Below are 19,220 nucleotides of genomic sequence, written 5' to 3' on the forward strand. Positions count from 1 at the left end.
TTACCTTCCTCTCTCCCTTGTAGGCAACTTGCATTGGTGGTTGAATAAGGCTCATATGTTGGCGGATGTTCTGCTTCCTCCCCCGAGTCTGGATTTACATATCTTCATGGACACTTCCCTTCTGTGCTGGGGGCATGGATCGATCAGCAGGAAGCTTCAGGTCAGTGGTCTCTGGCCAAATGATCTTACCATATGAACATCCTGGTGCTTCTGGCTGTGTATCATGCTTTGGATAATTTTCTTTATCTTGCCAGAATCGTCTGATCATTCCGACAATTCTACAGAGGTGGCTTATCTCAGTTACCAAGGCAGCACCCATTCTCATTCCCTTTGTGGTTGGACTTTAGATCTCCATTTTTTGGGCCCAAATGCTTGGTATTTGTATCACTGTGTGTCATGTTCCGGGTGCATTCAATCTTGTTGCGGACTGTCCTTCCCATCCAGAAAAAATTTATCTGATGGAGTGGTCTCTCAATCCTCTTGTTTTCCAGTAGCTATGCCTTCAATGGGGTACTCCTCACCTGGATGCATTTGCCACATCCCTCAATATCAAATTACCTCTGTTTTGGTCTCCAGTTCATCATTCTCTTGCTCTGTTTGTTGATGCTTTCATTCAAGATTGGACTAACAAATATCTGTATATTTATCCTCCCATCCGTCTTCTTCACAGGGTGATCTCAATCATCCATGCCACTCCGTGTCACGTCCTACTGGTTGGAACGACCATGGTTTTCGCAGCTGCTCCATCTCTAATCTACCTCTCTTTTACATCTTCCTTCATCCCTTTTATGTCAACCTCGGTCACTTGCATTTCATTGGCCCTTCATATCCTATGTCTTCATGCCTGGTTTTTATCCAGCCCTTGGTGAGGATATCCGGTTTGTCCCTGAGAGGTCACTTCTTTTTTACCTTCCTTCCTATAGGGATAAGTGGAATGTTTTTCTTCATTGGTCATTGGGTCAGGGGTTTTCACCCACCAGACCCACTATTCCTCATATTACAGATTTCCTCACTTGGCTCTTTGATCAGGGGTCTTCTGTCTACTTGATTGCAGGTTATTGGGTTGCCTTATCCCACACTTTTAATTTTTCCCAGTCCCGTAAAATTTTTACCTCTCCTACCTATTCCCTTTTGTTGCATTCCTTCTGGATTGGTCATCCACCTTGGTGTGCTGTCCTTTAAGATTGGGATGTTAATGTGGTTCTTTACTGTCTCACTTTGCCTTCATATGAACTGCTGTCTTCATGTTCGATTTGTTCACTTATTCCTTAAGACTTATTTCCTTCTCCTCTTCGCCTGTTGACATCATTGGTCAGATTTATTTTCAATTGATGTTTCACATACTCTATATAATTTTGCATATATTCTCCTTTATCTGGATCAATCTTTCCTTCCCAAAACTTCTAAGGCTTGGGAAGGTAATTCCTCCTTCTTGCCGATTTCCCTTCTTTCCATTTCTCACCTTTATCCTTGGTCGGATCTGAATAGGCTACTATGTCCTGTCCGTGCTCTTCATTTGTATGTTACCTGCATGGCTTCCTTCTGTGGTGTCTGTTCCTACCTATTCATTCCTTTGCAGATATTCTCTGTTCGTGACCTTTCTCCTTCCATCCTGACCAATTGGATTTGGCTTTTAATTCAATTGGCTTATTCTTCTTTAACTTCTTCCCCTAATATGTTACAGGTGTCTTCTTGTCAGATCAGGCATCTTACCTTTTCCATGGCACCTCATCTCTGCCATCCCTTGGAGGAAATTCTTCAATCGGGCATGTAGACTACTCCACATATGTTCATATCTCACTATTTGCAACAGATTGCTGTATATTCATCTTCAGGTTATCGTCTTCTGCCTGTAGCCATTCTACAGACTTCGGTGAGACTGTGACTGGGTAAGTTATCTTTTATATCTTCTTTTTTTGGGGCTTTCTCCTTCTTTTCTTTATTGTCTGGATCATGCTCTGTGGTGAGTGGTGCCTAACTAGGTACACTTCTCATAGTCAAATGTGCACTGTCAGGCCATGTTGATTGCTTATTTCTAATTTCCATGGTCATAACATGTTCACTGTTGAGATGGGATGTTCCACAAGATTGCATGTAGGTTTGTCCTCACAATATTTGTGCATCATTAATATGGCTGTTCCAGACAGTACTCACTCATGGACTTCTTGAGTAAAGTTGAAGGGGATAGCTGCCCATCCCTGCCATGCTTTAGATTGAATAAATCAGGTATGGTTCAAAATAGGGTTTTTGTGGTCACCCATTGCACTATCTCCAGTGTTGTTTTTCCCCCAGACCATGGAGGCATTCTCCTGAATGTATGAATGATAAAATATACATATATAATTATAAAACCATTCAGCTGAGAGTAGGGCGATGGTGTTCTGCTGGTGTAGATGATGAGATGTCCTCCAATCTGATGTTCCATCTCTGTACAGGGTTATCTGAAGGGATGTGTCAGCTTCAGAGTGAGCCATCAAAATTGCACTTCACTCCCTCAGTTGGGATCCACCATTCTACCCCCATGTGGATGTTGGTTCCCAGAAGCTGGGTTTTGGATTCAGAGCTGAACCAATCAACATAAGTCCTCACACATGTATTACAGGTGTCTCAAATATACTCTTGTTCCACCATCCGTGTTGTGGGCCACGGTGGAGGTACTTGCAGATTAGTATTGTTCTTCCTCTTATGCTATCCCTTGAGGATGTTATTGCACTAGAGGAGGTTCCTGTCAATTTAGTTTGAGTGAGATAGTTTACATTACAAAAACATCTTTACGATACTGAAAGTTGGGTTCCCGGATCAGTCAATCACTTTGTCACATTGCTATAATACTTCCTGTTCATAGATTGGGTGGTATGATATCTTCTCTGGCATGCTGAACTTGAGGTGAAAACTGTATGATCCTCTTTCCTACCCCCCACCGGATGGCTAGGTTTTGGATTGCAGTTGACTTGCTGGCAGTATGATCCTTATCCTACCCCTGCATGGATGTCGGTTCCCAGCAGCCCTTATTTTGGATGCATTTGACTTGCCCTAGCCACTCTATACCTAGGGGCATATCCTTTCACTTTCACCCACATTCCAGTATTATGAGGAGATTTGTTATAAGGTGGTTTGGCTTCCTATCCTACCATTGTTATCTCCCGTATGGATGTGCTTCTTCCTTTTTTTTCTGCGACACCTCATTCTAAACTGGGCAAAGATTATACCTGGTACAGATGTCGTACGTGTCTCCCATATATGATCCTATCCTTTTAGGGTGTTCTTTGGATGCTTTTGAGGAATGCTGCTTGGTTTTTCCCTTGCACTGGTCCCTCCACCTATTCAATGTGGGATTCTAGCTATTTATGTGAGAGGAGGTAACTTCCCATATCGGAAGTTATAATTTTCCCTTACTTGAAATATATTTCCGATAAGTACTTACCTCATCTCACACTTCCCACCCTTCCTCCTCACTGAAAACTGGTGCTTCCACTTTCTGCCAAAACTCGAAGTGATAGTTTGATAGAGGAGTCCCATGCGTCAAGAGTGCATCACAAACTTATTGGTGGAGGGTTGTCGCATGATGATTTACATGCGAGACACATTTGAATCAGTTGATTGCCAGGTGTGTGGGAACTCAAGGCTTGTGGCATGTGAAATAAAAAAGCATATAGAGGGTAGCACTGAACGAGAAGAGCTATTTATTTTAGGGGTGGAAAGTACCTATCGAAAATATGTTTTCAGTATAGGAAAATTATAACTTTCTACATTTTGTTAAAATTAAATGTTCATAAAATCCTGATTTTTTTTTAAAACAGGCTGGTTGTATGTAGTGTTGGTGTAGTCTGATTGTACAATGCTTAGGTGTAGTTATTTTGACTGGAAAGAGACGTAAATTGCACACTTCCTGTCATATTATGTGAAGCATATAAACTGAGATCTATTCTTAAAGAAAAGTTTTTATATGTCTTCTTCTTGAGTGTTGTTGTACAAATGATGCATACAATACACATACATGTATGCCAGTAATTCTCCTTTCAACTTGATACATGGACTTTAGTGATAGAAATAAGTTTGTATGAACTTTCATAATATACATCATTACAAAAGCTTTGTACACTATATTAAAATGATTTTAGAGCGTCTCCATATTGTAATAGTCCATATTGCTACTTCCATTCATGCTCTATCTGATGATCTGTTGGTTAAATTAGTAGCCATATTGGATGTTTTTATTACTAGTAATATTATTAATACGTTGGTGGAAGTACTTGAGTTATACATGTAGCTAACCATAGAGTATCTATAGTTCTCCTAATTAATAATTATTTACTATGTTAAATAATGGAAGTTATTCAGAATGCATGTGTCTGTTTAGGTAAGTTAACATTAAACAAATACTGACATAAATACTAGTTATACATATGGCTCAATAACGGACAATCTGTGTGAAAGACATTCAATATATCCTCTGATCTAACTTAAATGTGAGAAAACATTTCAGACTGTTTATGTAAGGAACCCAATTTGCTGTGTATGGACTTGTACTTTAGCTTAGGTAATATTCTAAGTAAAGTATTTTAATAAATATATATAATTATATAAACATGTAAAATAACACAAGTAAAGAACTATATCCCTTATTGCCTTTACCATCATATAGCCCAAGTAAAGGCCCTTGTTGCAAGGAATCCTGTGAGTTTGAGGAGGAGAATATAAAATGTCGAGATGAATCTGAGTGCAGCAAAGAAGCCCTTTGTGAATATCCTTTTATGGAAGTAATCTAGGGATTTTTTAAAATTACTGAATTGATTAAAAGTTATTGAATGCTATAGCTAATGTAACTGATGTCTAAAAACTATATGAACTTGTAATTAACATATAAGATTATAGTTAATCTGTTGATTTTTACAGGATGAGAAGGTATTTTAAATTTTAACCTTCATTGGTATTTTCTCTACTGAGCATTCTCATAGGGGTAATAAAAATTGTTTCTTCAAGTGGGCAGCCATAAAGCATGTGGCTGTAAATAAGTAAAACTCATTGTATAATTGCTTTCTGATGAAAGAAAGGTTTGAGGAAAATTGTATTTGCCCTGACTGATTAATACTGGTTTACTAGCTGACTGTCCAGACTCGTTACCAAAAGATAACAAAACTATATGTAATGGAGAAACCCAGGTTTGTTGGAATGGTCAGTGTGTTGGTTCAATATGTGAAAAATACAACCTAGAAGAATGCTTTCTCACTGAGAACGTCAGTAACAAAGAAGAAATGTGTGATGTGGCTTGCAAGGAACCAGGTAATTTATAGGTTTGTTGATTTTTATATTTTACTTGTATATCATTTTCTATTCTTTTCTCTGAACTATTACTCTCATTTAAGCATTGTTTTTTTTTTATTTTTGACATTAATTCTACATAACCATGTCTTTCATCTTTATAGATTTGTAGTTCAAAACCTTTAAAGCTAGAACTGCATAAAGCTTTGTGTAACAGAAGTTATCATTATTAAAAATAAGAGTATAAAAGATCAGTAATATTACATTGAAGTATAAACACACTAATCACTCCACTCATAAGTAAGAATAAATTAGAATATTATTAAAAATAATCAGAAACTAAATTGAAGAACCTTGTCAATAAACTTAAATATTGTTAAAAATCATTCCAAGGGTGTTGCATGATGCATTTTTAGTGAAATGTTTACTTCATAATTTAATTTAAGTTTTGTCCCTTTCACCAGTGTCTTCAGTTTAAATTATGTAGTTTTTTATTAAATACCTTAGACTGCCATATACTTAAAGTAGTTTTTAGAGACTCAGCTGGTAAAGTATTGTCATTTGGTAATAATATAATTAATACCTTTACATCTATTCAAGGTATGAATATTTTAAAAATCAAATATATCTATGGCTTAAGCAGACCATGTTGTTATTTTTTATTTCATGAAAAACAATGACCTTTTTTTTAATAATGTGGGCTATTAAATTCAACTGAAGCCTAAGTTCTTCACAATAACTACACTTTTTGTATGTTTTATTTTTAAATGAAATAATCAAAAATTTCAGAACATTCTTTTGGCTTTAAGTGAAAAATTTCCTTAGCTTGCCTTATACTGTTACTAGAAGGTCAGCATACATCTATAGAAAATGCAGTAAGGTGCTAAGTGATCTCAGTCTGGCTACCTAAGTTTTTATTGTTGCAAGGTTGTGTTCATGATCATTTTGATGTTTTACTTTTTTTATGTAGTGTATATGCTACAGAGAGTTGAATACATAATATTTAAATGATTTTGAATATGCAATCAGAAAGTCATGTGACAATTACAGCTGATACATAAAGTCACAAATGAATGGAATGTATCAGAACTACATTGTGACATTGTTTGATGTTTTTAAGGTAGATCGATGACATAAAATAATCATACACTTAGGTCATAAAAATGTGTTCAGATCAGGGATTTAGAATTTCCAAGATAGAGATATCTCTTGTACTGAATGGCATTGGAAAACAGTAATATGGATTAACTTGAGGCACCAGGACCATCTATAAGTATATCTGCAATTACTTGTATCCCATCTATGGTAAGCAAATTGTGGCATCTTGTCTCACGTGAGAATCCACAAACACAAAGGCCAGTGACAAAACATAATTAAGAAGGATCTCCATCTGGAAAAAAGGCAAACAAGGTATGAGTTCAACTAGATTAGGTTTCTAATCATACTTCCCATTCAATCTTTGCATACATCAAGCAGCTGGAGAAGGTGACTATTCATGCTATTTCTTACAAAGACATACTGGTCAAGTTGCTGGATACAGCACCTATGAATTTCTGTGTGACCAGACTGTTGAAACCATTTCTCGTGCACTAGATGAATCTTGTAAAGCAAACAAGGAGGTGTAGTGTGCTTTGTATGTGATAATCTTATAAGAAGGCCTTTTGCAATGAAAACTATGCTGTAGGACTATTGTTAAGATGCATAGTTTTCAGATAAAGCATGGCTGGACATAGTGGGCTAAAATATTTTACTATGGTATGCTTCATGTTCAAAGAACAAAATTTCAAGTTCTGATGAAAAACTTTTATATGTATTTGTTTTTGATTACTTATGCTTAGTTAACTAAGACTGATAAAATATATATTTTTTTAAATTAGTTCAAAATAAGCCCTTACTTTTCATATACAAAAATGGCGCTAGTAGTGAGGGTACCCAACTGATGACATAGTGCAGAGTGATCATTAGTGCTGGGCAATTAATATGGTTAATTAATATAATTACCTATGAGCATCAGCTAAATTGAAGTGTCATGTCAAATAGTTGATTTATCAAAAATTATAGTTAAACCAAGTAATGTCACAATTATTACTGTTTTTGATTATTCTAACTATCCAACTAATTGAAGTATTGCCATTATTTTTTCTTATCGTTATTTTGGGTTAATTCATAGATGTTAAGTATAATTGATTAATATCAAAACTTGCAAAAATAGTCAACTAACCAAAATAAATATTTCCAGTTATTACTGTTTATGATTATTCCAACTATTCAAGTCTCACATGAGACTAATTGATAAGTTGAATGTAATTGGATAATGATCCCAATGATGAATTGATTAATGAATTCCACTTTGCTTTAGTGTTCATAGAAGCATTTCATTGTTTGCTTGTTATTCATAATTAAGACTATTTATTATTAACTGTAATTGTTATTATAGATTTTTTATCAGCTCTTCTGGTAGAAGTTATTACATAACTTAGTATTTTGAAATGTTTTATTTGTTGAAAAAAACAGCTTCTATTACATAGTATAACCAAAACTTTTGAGTGATATAAAGAAAAACAACTTTTCACAAGTTTCATGTTTAAGTGATATTTAAACTAATAGCATGAATTATTTCTCTGTTGAAAGAACTTACGCTTTTAAATGATCATATGTTTATGTTTAATGTACCAACATGAATTTCATTGTTCAGTACAGTTTGAAATATGATATCTACTAAAAGGTAAGTTTAATTGCTTATTATCAATTATGAATAATTTCCAGTTCTTATACCTTAACAGATCAATATGATTTTTTTGCAGGGAAGAACAAACCTTGTATGAGTATTGACAAGATAAGAGATATGAAGAAATTAAAACTTAGACCAGGCTCACCATGTAACAATTTCAAAGGTTACTGTGATGTGTTTCAAGTTTGTAGATCTGTAGATGCTGAAGGACCATTAGCTCGACTTAAAAACTTGCTCTTGGATAAAAATACTCTAATGGATATCAAGGAGTTTGTGACGGTAAGACTAGCATGAGTATGTCACTTTTTAACACATTACACAAGGTATTGGTAATGATGAGAATGCAGATGTATTGAATCCCATGATAAAACTTATCATTTTTTATTTTGTAGAAATTTGCTTCATTGCATTAATAATGTAAAAAACTTTATAGATCAGTTTTAAACATTGTTGAATTTGAAAGAAAATGAAAAACTGAGTGAAATTTTGAAGTTTCATCTGTTCTAGTAAAAAACTAACTTTGTAAGATATAATTAGTATATCTGCTAAGGGTTAGTTGCAGCTTATAAGAATGATGTACTGCCCTTGGAACTACATGTACTTCTGTCATTTTTGAGAGTGCTCAAGCTGATGACAGTGGTTTTGCATTTTTGCTTGACACTACAATTTCCATTGCAGTAAGCTTTTTGCAGCATTATATTCTCAATTTTAGACCCCATGTCTTGAGAAACTTTTCACAGACCTTTCATTCTATGAGAACACTAGCTTCCAGAACCATGTTTAAGCAATGGACACAACTGTAGTAAAGCTGTTTAAGGAGACTTGACAGGTACATGGTCCAGGGTTTGCACAGGTTCTTGAAAAGTCCTGAAAAGTGCTTTAATTACACTTAGTGAAATTTCAATACGATAACTTACCTCTTTCCACATAATAAATTTTCTCAACAACTACTGCCATCTACATGTAAAAATTTTTGCTCTCCACTAGCCTTGTGCTCCCACTTACATCTATGTGTTTTCATGTGTTACAGCTGCATTGTAGCATGCAAATGAGCATGTGACACACACTCCTATTGAAGCTGACTCCCTCTATACTGTAGAACCCAATCTTCACTTCTTGATTTGGCATACTGAAGTGCAGATGTTTCACTTCTGCTTGTTTTTACTTAATTTTTTTAATATTCAACCTAATTTTTCAACAAATAACAGTGGTTTTACATTCTGTGTAATTAATTGATAATTTCTGATTTTAATTTGTTTTATCTACTCAAGTTTCTTTTCTTTGAATTCTCAAAATAGTGTTACAACTACTACTTCTTTTGTAACACTTGCCACTGTACAACAACTCCGGTATTTCAGTAAGGTGATTTTGGCCTTCTTTTGCTGCAAATTGGTTCTATCATGCGACTTGATATGAAGCTTGTACCAGGGTCAGATGTACCACTCCCTGTTTGTATTATGATGTTTCGAACAGCCTTTTCCCACCTCCTTTGTTTGCTGTGCAGTCAAGGGCTATGCTTATGAATGTTCACATTTTTCGTTGACCATTCCTTGACATAATTTCCAAGTTATGAAACCTTTTGCCTGTTTGTTAGTTTACTTTTCTTGTACAGATTTCAGGGTCCATACTGTTTAGTTCATAACCAAGTTAGTTACCTTCTGGGCTCTGCATTTGTTCCTGGATTCTCAAACCTTTGAGTCTTTCATTCAGGTGTAGGAAGCACACTGAAAATGTAATGTATTTTTCTCAGGCTCATTTTTCCCATTTGCATCTACCCTTTCCCCATTTTCTTCGTTACCTTTTTCTACACACCTCTTCCTCACCATGTCCATCCACCTTGCCTCTGTGGGTTTTTTTGGAAGAATCGTACCCTCTTTTTCTTCCTCTTCTTTTGTACCTATATACTTGGCTCTTCTGTTGTCTGGAATCTTCTTGGTGGTATGCACTGTTTACTCTAGTGTGTCTCCCTCCTCCAATTCTTTGTTGCCCTTTGTTTGGTGCCATATTGGCAACTGTCAGTGTTCTGGAGTCTTCCTACCTTGTTGAAGTCCATCGTGATACCTTCTTGTCAATTTTCCTCCTTGTTTTCCGAAATTCCCAACCGTATTATAACCTGTTCCTGTGTTATAAACTCCTCCTCCTTCCTCTTTCCCAATGAATTCTTTACAGGTTTCAGGGATAAGCTGCGTTTCCTACATGCATTTGCCATAGATACTTGGGTGCTTCATGTATGGATAGGACTCTCCTTTTCCCATCCACCACTCCTCACAGAACTTTTCTTTACCTCCTCTTTGGGATTCCTTTTCTTAATTACCAGCGTCTATCAAAATTGTTACGGGTTCTTCTAAATTGGGATGCTATCTGACCAGTCAATTACCCTTATGTTGGGTTCTATTCCTGGTTGTTTGTAATTCGTTGTCACAGCAGAGTTGATGTTCCTGTAATCATTCTCCAACCTAGACCATTTCATTGACCTTCTTTGTTCTGCAATGGAGTTGTTTTTTTCATCCTTGGGTGAGTTTTTACTTTAGGTGTTTGGTTTATCAAGGTGGACATCTCGGATGCTTACCTTCACATACCTATTTTCCTCTGTATCCCAGCATTGCCTTTGTTCTGAAATGGCCTTACCTCATCTCACTCAGTTCTCTCGATCCTGGTTTGACCTCTAAGCATTGGTAGAGTTTTTTGCTAACAGCACACCAGTCTTTTATACCCCATGAATTTTGTGCCATTTCAGAACATATGCTGATCATGTGACTACCCTCCACCAATTATACTGCACAATCTATTCTAGCACAGCTACCTCCCTTTACTGTTCTAGAACAATCCTCACTTTTTCAATTGGCATTTTAGTGTATAGACGTGTGTTTTAACAGCACACCAGTCTTTTATACCCCATGAATTTTGTGCCATTTCAGAACATATGCTGATCATGTGACTACCCTCCACCAATTATACTGCACAATCTATTCTAGCACAGCTACCTCCCTCTACTGTTCTAGAACAATCCTCACTTTTTCAATTGGCATTTTAGTGTATAGACGTGTGTTTTAACTCATTCTCCATGTGACTACAAAAGTTTGGTTGTGATTGATCACGAACTTATATCAGTTTCAACATCAAGTTTCGACTTGTGTGTTTGATTTCCATTGTTTCTACTCATTCGTTTAAGAAATATTTCTGTTTTCTGAATTCTAATTTGTTCATATGCATTCAAGATTTAATATGGCAGATGATGAAATTCCTGTGACAGTAGACAATGGTTCTGACACGAGTCCCCAGGTTTCAGGGTTGACTATGGCTGCTGGGGAACCACAGGCTTTAGTTCGTGGGGAGTCCTACATTTGGCTGACGATTTCTTCCTTTCGTGTTATGATTTTTTGTGGGTAAGGATATAACTACTGAATGGAAATTTCTTTCTGTGGCACTTTCCACTTGTTACCGTGCCTCCATGTAACCTGCTGGGTTAGGTATTGTTCTCTTTCCCAGGATATCTGTGGTAAGTTTCTCAGCATGTATTCCTCACTCCCAGTAGTTTTACCCATTTTGAGTGAGTTTATGGGAGCTTGTGTGGCTAGACCTAATTTCTGCTCTCGATAATTTAGAACTTTCATGTATTCTTTGCTCAGTATTTGGTAAGCTAGATTTTATAATTCTTTTACCATATAAGTTACTTTAGTGTAAAATTGCGTATATAGCTTGATTATTACTTTGTTTTTGTTTAATTTTCGGTACATGTACGGGTTTTGCACGATTATTACTGTTTGGGTAATGGTAATTTTAGTTAATTTTGTGGGTGTTTTATTTCGTTATTATTATTCTTTTCACTGTTTATGTTATTTAGTTTGTAAGTTCCTTTTTCTTTACTATTAGTTACATCCAATTATGGTTTAGATTTGAGTCAGAATTTGTTATTGTTGACTGTGTGCCTTTTTATTCTCATGTTCTTCAGGGTAGATTTTACTTTCGTGTCAGTATTTACGGGTCTTTTATCTTCTAAGTTTCTTTAATGGTTTTGTACTTTAGGTGTTGCTTATTGTTTTATTTTTTAGGTCGAATTTTTTAGTTTTGCAGGTTTGTTATTTTTATGTACTTTATAGACTACAGATTTTTAAGTTTGTTAGTAATGAGTACTTTCTCTAAGTATGTTTAATTTATGTGTCTTTTTGGCTACACTTCACAACAGTTTTGTGGGTTCTATCTGAAAATTTCTGCCTTCAGTTCCACTCCCCCCTCTACCAACTTCTCTGATCTCCTTCCCTCCTCCTTGGGATTGTAATTCATCCAGTTGTCTTGCTGAGTCTGTTTGAGACCTCCTACACAAAGGAGCTATCAAATGGGTGGTACCCACTCAACTGGGATTTTAGTCCCATCTATTTGTTGTCCCCCCAAAACACAGGAGATTGGCCACCTCAGACGTGGATCCATCTGCTCTGGCCCTTACTGGAGCAACAGCCCCTGCCCTTCCCTTTGTCCTCTGACACACATGATCAGACATATTTCATCCCAATGCCACCAAACTCCATTTTCACATGTGGCTTTTGTCCGGTTCCTTGCCTCAGCTCAGGGACTCACCCCTCATGTAGTGTCTTTCCTTGCCTGTATCATTCGCCCTTCCTTCTTGTCCACATACCAGAAGCATTGGTCTTACTTCTGACTTTGGCCCATTTGCAATGGCTTCTGACCATCTCCTCCTTCTGTTTCTCACTTGTTCCATTTCTTCACCTGGTTGTTTGATCAGGGATTGTCTGTTTCAAATGTTGCTCGTTATAGGGCTGCCTTGTCAAACATCTTCCATTCTGCTTCTGGAAAGTATTTCCCTCCTTTTCTGTTCCTTTTGCCTGATCCATTCACTCAGAGTTGTCCTTCGTGCCCTGTCCGGTTTTTCCTTTGAAGCCATTGCAATGTGTTTCTTGTACCATCTTTCCCTTAAGAACTATTTCCTCCCTCTGCTGGCATGTGCTCATCTTCATTCCAATATTTATACCATTAATGTTTCTCACATTTTTTAGCATTCCTTGTAAGTTATCTTCAATACAGATCAGGCCTTCCTTTCCAGAACATCAGTGAAGGTTGTTTAGCCTTTTCTCCTATTTCCTTTCATTCCATTTCCCACCTGTACTCCCATTTTGATCCATATTAACTACTTTGTCCAGTTCATTCCCTGCTATGTTATATATGGCGCCTACAGCTTCCTTTTGTGGTTCTCATTCGTGTATCTTTGTTCTGTGGAATTTCTCTGTTTCCTCTGATCTATCACCTATTACACTCACTGGTTGGGTTCTTCAACTCATATGACTGCCATATTCTGACTTGTCCATGGAAGGTAGTCATTTACGTAATGTTTCTTCTCCCCAAATTAGTCATCTAACTTTGTCTTTAGCTGTTCAAAACCACCATCCTTTGCAGGAAATCATTCAGGCTGGTATGTGGACAACTCTCAATACATTTGTCCCACATTATCTGCACAACCTAGCTGTGTCTTCCTCTGGTGGGTATTGTCTTCAACCTGTGGTGATTCTACACATGTCAGTTCGCCTTGGACTGAGGTAAGTCAACATATTATTATTATTTATCTTATTTTATCATATTTCAGGATCCCACCTGGTGGTGGGTGTTGCCTGGTCAGGTATGCTTATTATTACATTTGCACTAAATCTGTATATTTCTATAATGTTCATTGTTGAGATGTGTTGTATTTTGTAAGACCACTGGCTTCTTATCTGGTGGTGTGTGTGTGTACATATTTAATTTTTTTACAACTGTTTCATATATCAAGGACCCTCACTCATTGACTTTGTGAGTAAAGAAGATGAGGATTTCTGCCCATCCCTACTGACCCATGGTTCCTCCAATTGGGGTCTTTCTGCAGATACCCAATACACTGTCAACAGTGGGTCATTCCTCTGGACTCCCTAAAGCATATTGCCCACCCCCTTCTCTTCTAATGGAGCATTGGAGTCCTTGCTATTGTTGTTATACCAAACAATGATTATACAATAATAACTTATTCAGGATTCAAGGTGTTTTTGCCCGGGCAGACCACACAATTTCTTATGGAAGGGACTTCCACTGGATGTTTTTTGCCCATATGGACTGCACTTGGCATACTCTATCATCACCCAAGTTCGCTTCCCCTGGATGTCTTTTGCTCGGGTGAACTGTACTTGGCCTAATCGTATTTATCCATGGTGCCTCACCTGGGTGGATTGCACTTGTTGATTTCTATCTTATGCAAGGAGCTTCCACAGAATGTTTTTGCCTAGATGGACCACACTTGACATAATGCGATGTATCCCAAGGTACTTTCCCCAGATGTTTTTGCTTGGGTGGACTACACATGGCCTTACTATTACTGTATTGGCCCGATGATAAGGCACTGTGTTTTGATTAATAATTAGCCTATCAAATTCATAGTTGCCTTATAATTGCAGCCGACCACAAGCCTCTTCCCTCTACTCTAACTTGTTGCATTCTTAAATGTACAGATAATATCCATTGCTCAAGGTCATTGCTAATTATTGCAACTAATCCACCTGTAGGCTGTTCAGTTATAGTATTGACCTTGCAGACCTAAAAATTTATGTTATGATACAATTTTTTTTCTTTCCCATGGTTTCTCAAAATTGGGTTTGCCTTATATTTGCATGACCTTCAGTGGTTATTGCATGATCTATGAAATTCATTTGAGACCCCTTGGATTTCACATTCCTCCTCTCTCTCACTCTACAGGTCGTTTTTGCCTGGTGGCTCTACAGGGACATCACCATGGCTGGCATTTCTCTTCTCACTTCCTTTTCCCGTTTTGTACCTTTTACCAGATACATCTCATGGGTTGGGGCATAAATGGACTCTCAAATAATTGCTGGGCTTTGATCAAGTCGAGGTTCAACATCACTGTTTTGGAACTTCTTGCAGTTTGTTGGATGTTGGATCATTTCCTTTCTTTAGTACAGAGCAGATTGGTCATGATTCATTTTGACTGTTTGACTGGGGACCACTCCCAAATGAGTGGTCCCCAGGTTTTTTGGTGGTTATGCTCCTCTATTGGTCAAGTTTGCCACCCTCATCAAGGTCATATCCTCTCTCTCTGATATATGGTTCATCATCTGCTGGCTCTGGCAATGAATGCATATAGATTGAATCTATGTTTACAGGTATGTCTACCCTCCTATCTGTCTCCATCCTTGGTTTTGTCTGTCATCCAAGCCACTCTGTATTGAGTCCTTCTCATTGTCTCCTTGTGACCTGCACAGTTTTTGTTCCCTGTTCTTCTACTGCTTCAGCCATCTCCTGTATTGACTCTTCTTCTATCCATATCCCTTCTTCTCTGGTATTATTTACTGGTGTTTCGTCCTTTCTTATTCACACTTTAGCTTCTTGCCAGACTTTTGTCTGGTCCATTGTAGGGCGATCTGGACTCTCCACATGTGTGGCAGCCTTTATCTATCATTTATAAGAGACAATGGCATATTCTGCCATTGGTCTTTGTGCCATTGTTCCTTGTCTTCAAGTCCTTGATATTCTCACCATTCCATATTTAACTGGGCTGTTTGACAGTGATATGTTTGTGTCGACCATTGCCGACTATTTGGTGGCCTTCTTTTTTCCCATTCCTGCTGTATTTATTCCTCTCATGTCATATCCTTTTTGTCTCCTGCATTCCTTTTTGCTCTCTGCTCCTTCAAGAATGGGATTTTAATATCGTTCTCCATGCCCTTACCCAGCCTCCTTTTGAACCGTTGACTACCTTTTCCGTATTCTGCCTACTTTGCTCCTTTTTTGGTGGTGGTCATTGTAGATTGGATGTGTTCACTCTCAACATATCATGTATCTGTTACAGTCATGTTTTCCTTCTCAAGACTACAGCAGCTTATGAAGTAATCATCACTTTCATCCCAGTATTCCTTCTTTGTGTTCCCATTACCATTCAGATTGTCTCCTTTGTTTGTTTCATGCTCTCTGATGTTAGTTTGCATGCATGTTTTCCTTCCTCGGTTCCTGTTCCCACCTCCTTTTTTCATTAGAATCCTTCTTCTACCCATGACCAGATGGATTAGCCAACATGTTCAGTTTGCTTATTCTTCCTTGTCTTCGGTTTCCCATCATATTTTTGTTGTCTCTTCCCACTATATTCATCATCTTGCCTTATTCCTGTCGTATTTTGGTGGAGATATTCCAGGCTGGAAAATGGACTATACCACACACTTTTTGGATAAGTTTTCATTTATTTCCTTCTCTTACAATGGCCCTATACTTCATATAGGATCCTGTTCTGTGGAGAGTGATGCCTCTCCAGGCACACTATTCAGCTGGGGAACTCCCATTCTCTCACCTCCTAAGTATTGGTTCCCAAGTGATATGGTTTTGTATGGGAGCTGGACCAACCACCAAATTCTGTACTGTATGGCCTTTAAGGTCTATTACACCCACCATTGAGATGGGGTGTTCCACGAGACTGCTAGTAGGTTCATCCTTGCAGTATATTGCATCATAAATATATCCATCCCAGAACATACCAACTCATGCACTATTATGAGTAAAGAGGGAATGGATTGCTGCCCATACCTCCATTCCTGGTTGCATACATCAGGTTCGGCCTGCTTTTAAAAACAGAGTTCTGAGATCACCCATTGCACTTTCTCCAATTTTTTGTTCCTCTAAACTCCTCACTGCACTTTCTTCCCCCTCTTCTAGTGGAATGTGGGAGTTCTTACCACTTACCAGCTTCTAGCCATTGAGGTGATGGACCATGGAGGCTTCCCCCAGAGTGTGTTAAATCCCACTCAGTTGACAGTAGAGTGGTGATTCTCTGCTGGTGTAGATGGCATGCATTTCCTCCTACAATGAACCAGATGCTGCCTGGTGATGGAGTGGATGATTCTGCCACAAGTAATTCACTCCTCTGGCTGAGAACATTCCTTCCTACCACTTTTTTGTTGTTGGTTTCTGGGTGTGATGGTGTTGGTTGGAGCTGGACCAGCCACCTTAAGTCTTTACACATGTGGTGGGGCTGGGATCCTCCTCATTCCACAGACTGGATGATACATTCCCAATGCTACTTGGTTTTTGACATGGATGATCTGTTCCTGGTGCTGCCTGGTTTTGGACTGGAGTTGACACATGGATTATGGTCTGCTGTACCCTAGCCATTATACACCATTGGGTGCATCCAAGTTTCTTTTTGATGTGCTTTTTCTGCCTGTTTTGTGACACATTTTCATGACAAGTGAAGAGTATACCTTGTACAGATGTGGTGAGGTCTCCCACGGGTGTGTTCCTCTACACAAAGATGTCACACATCATGGGCTATCTTTGAATACTTTTCATCTAGGTAACTTTGCACCAGCCATTCCACCATTTCAGTATAGTATTCTAACTATGTGAGAGGAAGTAAGTTATTGTATTGGAAATTAACATTTTCCCATACTGAAAATGTATTTCTGATAGATACTTACCTCATCTCAAACTTCCCACTCATCCTCTCCACTTCCAGTGCTTCTGTTGGGCCTAATCTCAAAGTGAAGATTGTGTTCTACAGTATAGAGGGAGTCTGCTGTACTAGATGGATGTTGTACTCCTATTTGTGGAGGGTTGTTGGATGCTTATTTGCATGCTACAATGCAGCTATAACACATGCAAACATGTGAATGTGGGAGGGAGCACAAGTTTAATGGCGAGCAAAAATTTGTGCATATAGAGGGCAGTATTTCTCAAGAAAAGCTATTATGTGAAAAGAAGTAAGTATCTATTGGCAATACATTTTCAGTGTAGGAAAATGTTTACTTCAATTACTTGAAAACCTGGAAAATCAACAGTTTTTTGGTAAAGGACCTAAAACATCCTTTAAAAAATAAAGGTTCCAAACAAAATTATCATTGACTACTGTCATAAATCATGTAAATTATAAATTTGCCATCACATACCTTACTACTATCACATTCTTTTCTCACATCTTTGTAGTCTGTATTCAATGATGTAGTGTTTGTTACTGCAGGATATGTTATTGTATTTTCTTCAGTGTGGGGGGCTCACTACAAAGAACTAATTTCTGTTCCAGCAGCACATAGTAGAAATTCACAAATTTCCCCAATAAATTACATCCATAGTGTATTCATGCAAAATAAAATAAAACAGTTGCATGAAAAAACGATCAATATGATATTATGTATGTAAAAGACCACTAAAGGTTTATTTGGTTTTGCAGAAACTCAATACGGGACTAAAATGCTTTCTTTTACCATTTTTCATGCATTTCATTTTACTAAAAAAAAAGAAAAGAGGTAGGCCTGTATAAAAAGGAAATGTTAGGAGAATGTACATTTAATCCTGCACAGCAGGAGAAGGATTTGTTTGCCAGTTGGCTGTTACCAGACCACAAATAATATTAACTGTGCATGATATAAAATAAGTGTGAAAGACTTTGACACAAATCTCTAATGAACAATGGAAAAAGTTCTGTATGGGATTTCTTTCTAATGGCTTCTAATGAAACACAAATGACTACCAGCAACATACATGGCACAGAAACTGAATGGGTAAGTTTTTATTTTTATAAATGAGTCAAAGACTAATTAAGTAAAGAAAAAACTGTGTGTGTATATGAAGCATTTCACGTGAGAATTTTCATGTTAGAATGAGAGTTATTGAGAGGAAGGTATAACTTAAAGTATAGTGTACACAACAAGAAAGAAAATCAGTGCCTGCAGAATGGTTCATCATCATGATCAATCCTCACACTTGAGTGGAGATTAGATCTAACTACAATGTTACCGAGATGCAATGTATGTAGGGCCTAAGGTGTATGGATACCTAAAGAACGTTAACTTTGCTAATACATCACTTTCTTCTTCTTCTTTTTACTTAAAACTTAGTGTGAATACTAGTATAGTAAAGAAAAAAAAGTCTAAATGTTGCTTATCTACCTTTGTGCTTGAAATGTTTAAGTAATTTCATAACGAATGAGCTCCATAATCTTTACAATAGTTTATCTACAGAATGTTATCTGTAAATTTTGTGTTTCTATATATATATATATATATATATATATATATACACGCACACACACACACACACATTGAGAGATTTTTATCTTTAGCCTTGGTAGATTTTGATAATGTACAGGATGCATTATCTGTATTCTGAGAATAAAGTCAAAGGTCTGGTTGAAGTAAATATTGATTAGTGGCTTTTAGTAAAATGTACTTTACTTGGTCTGTCATCATTA

General features: G+C 37.3%; 1 protein-coding gene across 3 annotated transcripts in view; it reads left to right on the forward strand.

Moving 5' to 3' along the window:
• The window catches only part of LOC106466516 (disintegrin and metalloproteinase domain-containing protein 10-like), a 76,172-nt gene that overhangs the window by 50,346 nt on the left and 6,606 nt on the right, over nucleotides 1–19,220 (forward strand). For 2 of the 3 annotated variants that reach the window (XM_022394537.1, XM_022394538.1), the window contains exons 10-12: nucleotides 4,646–4,744; nucleotides 5,093–5,283; nucleotides 8,067–8,272. In XM_022394537.1, coding sequence (XP_022250245.1) covers nucleotides 4,646–4,744; nucleotides 5,093–5,283; nucleotides 8,067–8,272 — 496 coding nt within the window. Of the gene's footprint in view, nucleotides 1–4,645; nucleotides 4,745–5,092; nucleotides 5,284–8,066; nucleotides 8,273–13,402; nucleotides 13,543–19,220 lie in introns of all 3 variants that reach the window. The other variant, XM_022394539.1, reaches the window with a different exon arrangement.

Source organism: Limulus polyphemus, unplaced genomic scaffold (genome assembly GCF_000517525.1).
Source record: "Limulus polyphemus unplaced genomic scaffold, Limulus_polyphemus-2.1.2 Scaffold2285, whole genome shotgun sequence".
Classification (NCBI taxonomy): Eukaryota; Metazoa; Arthropoda; class Merostomata; order Xiphosura; family Limulidae; genus Limulus; species Limulus polyphemus.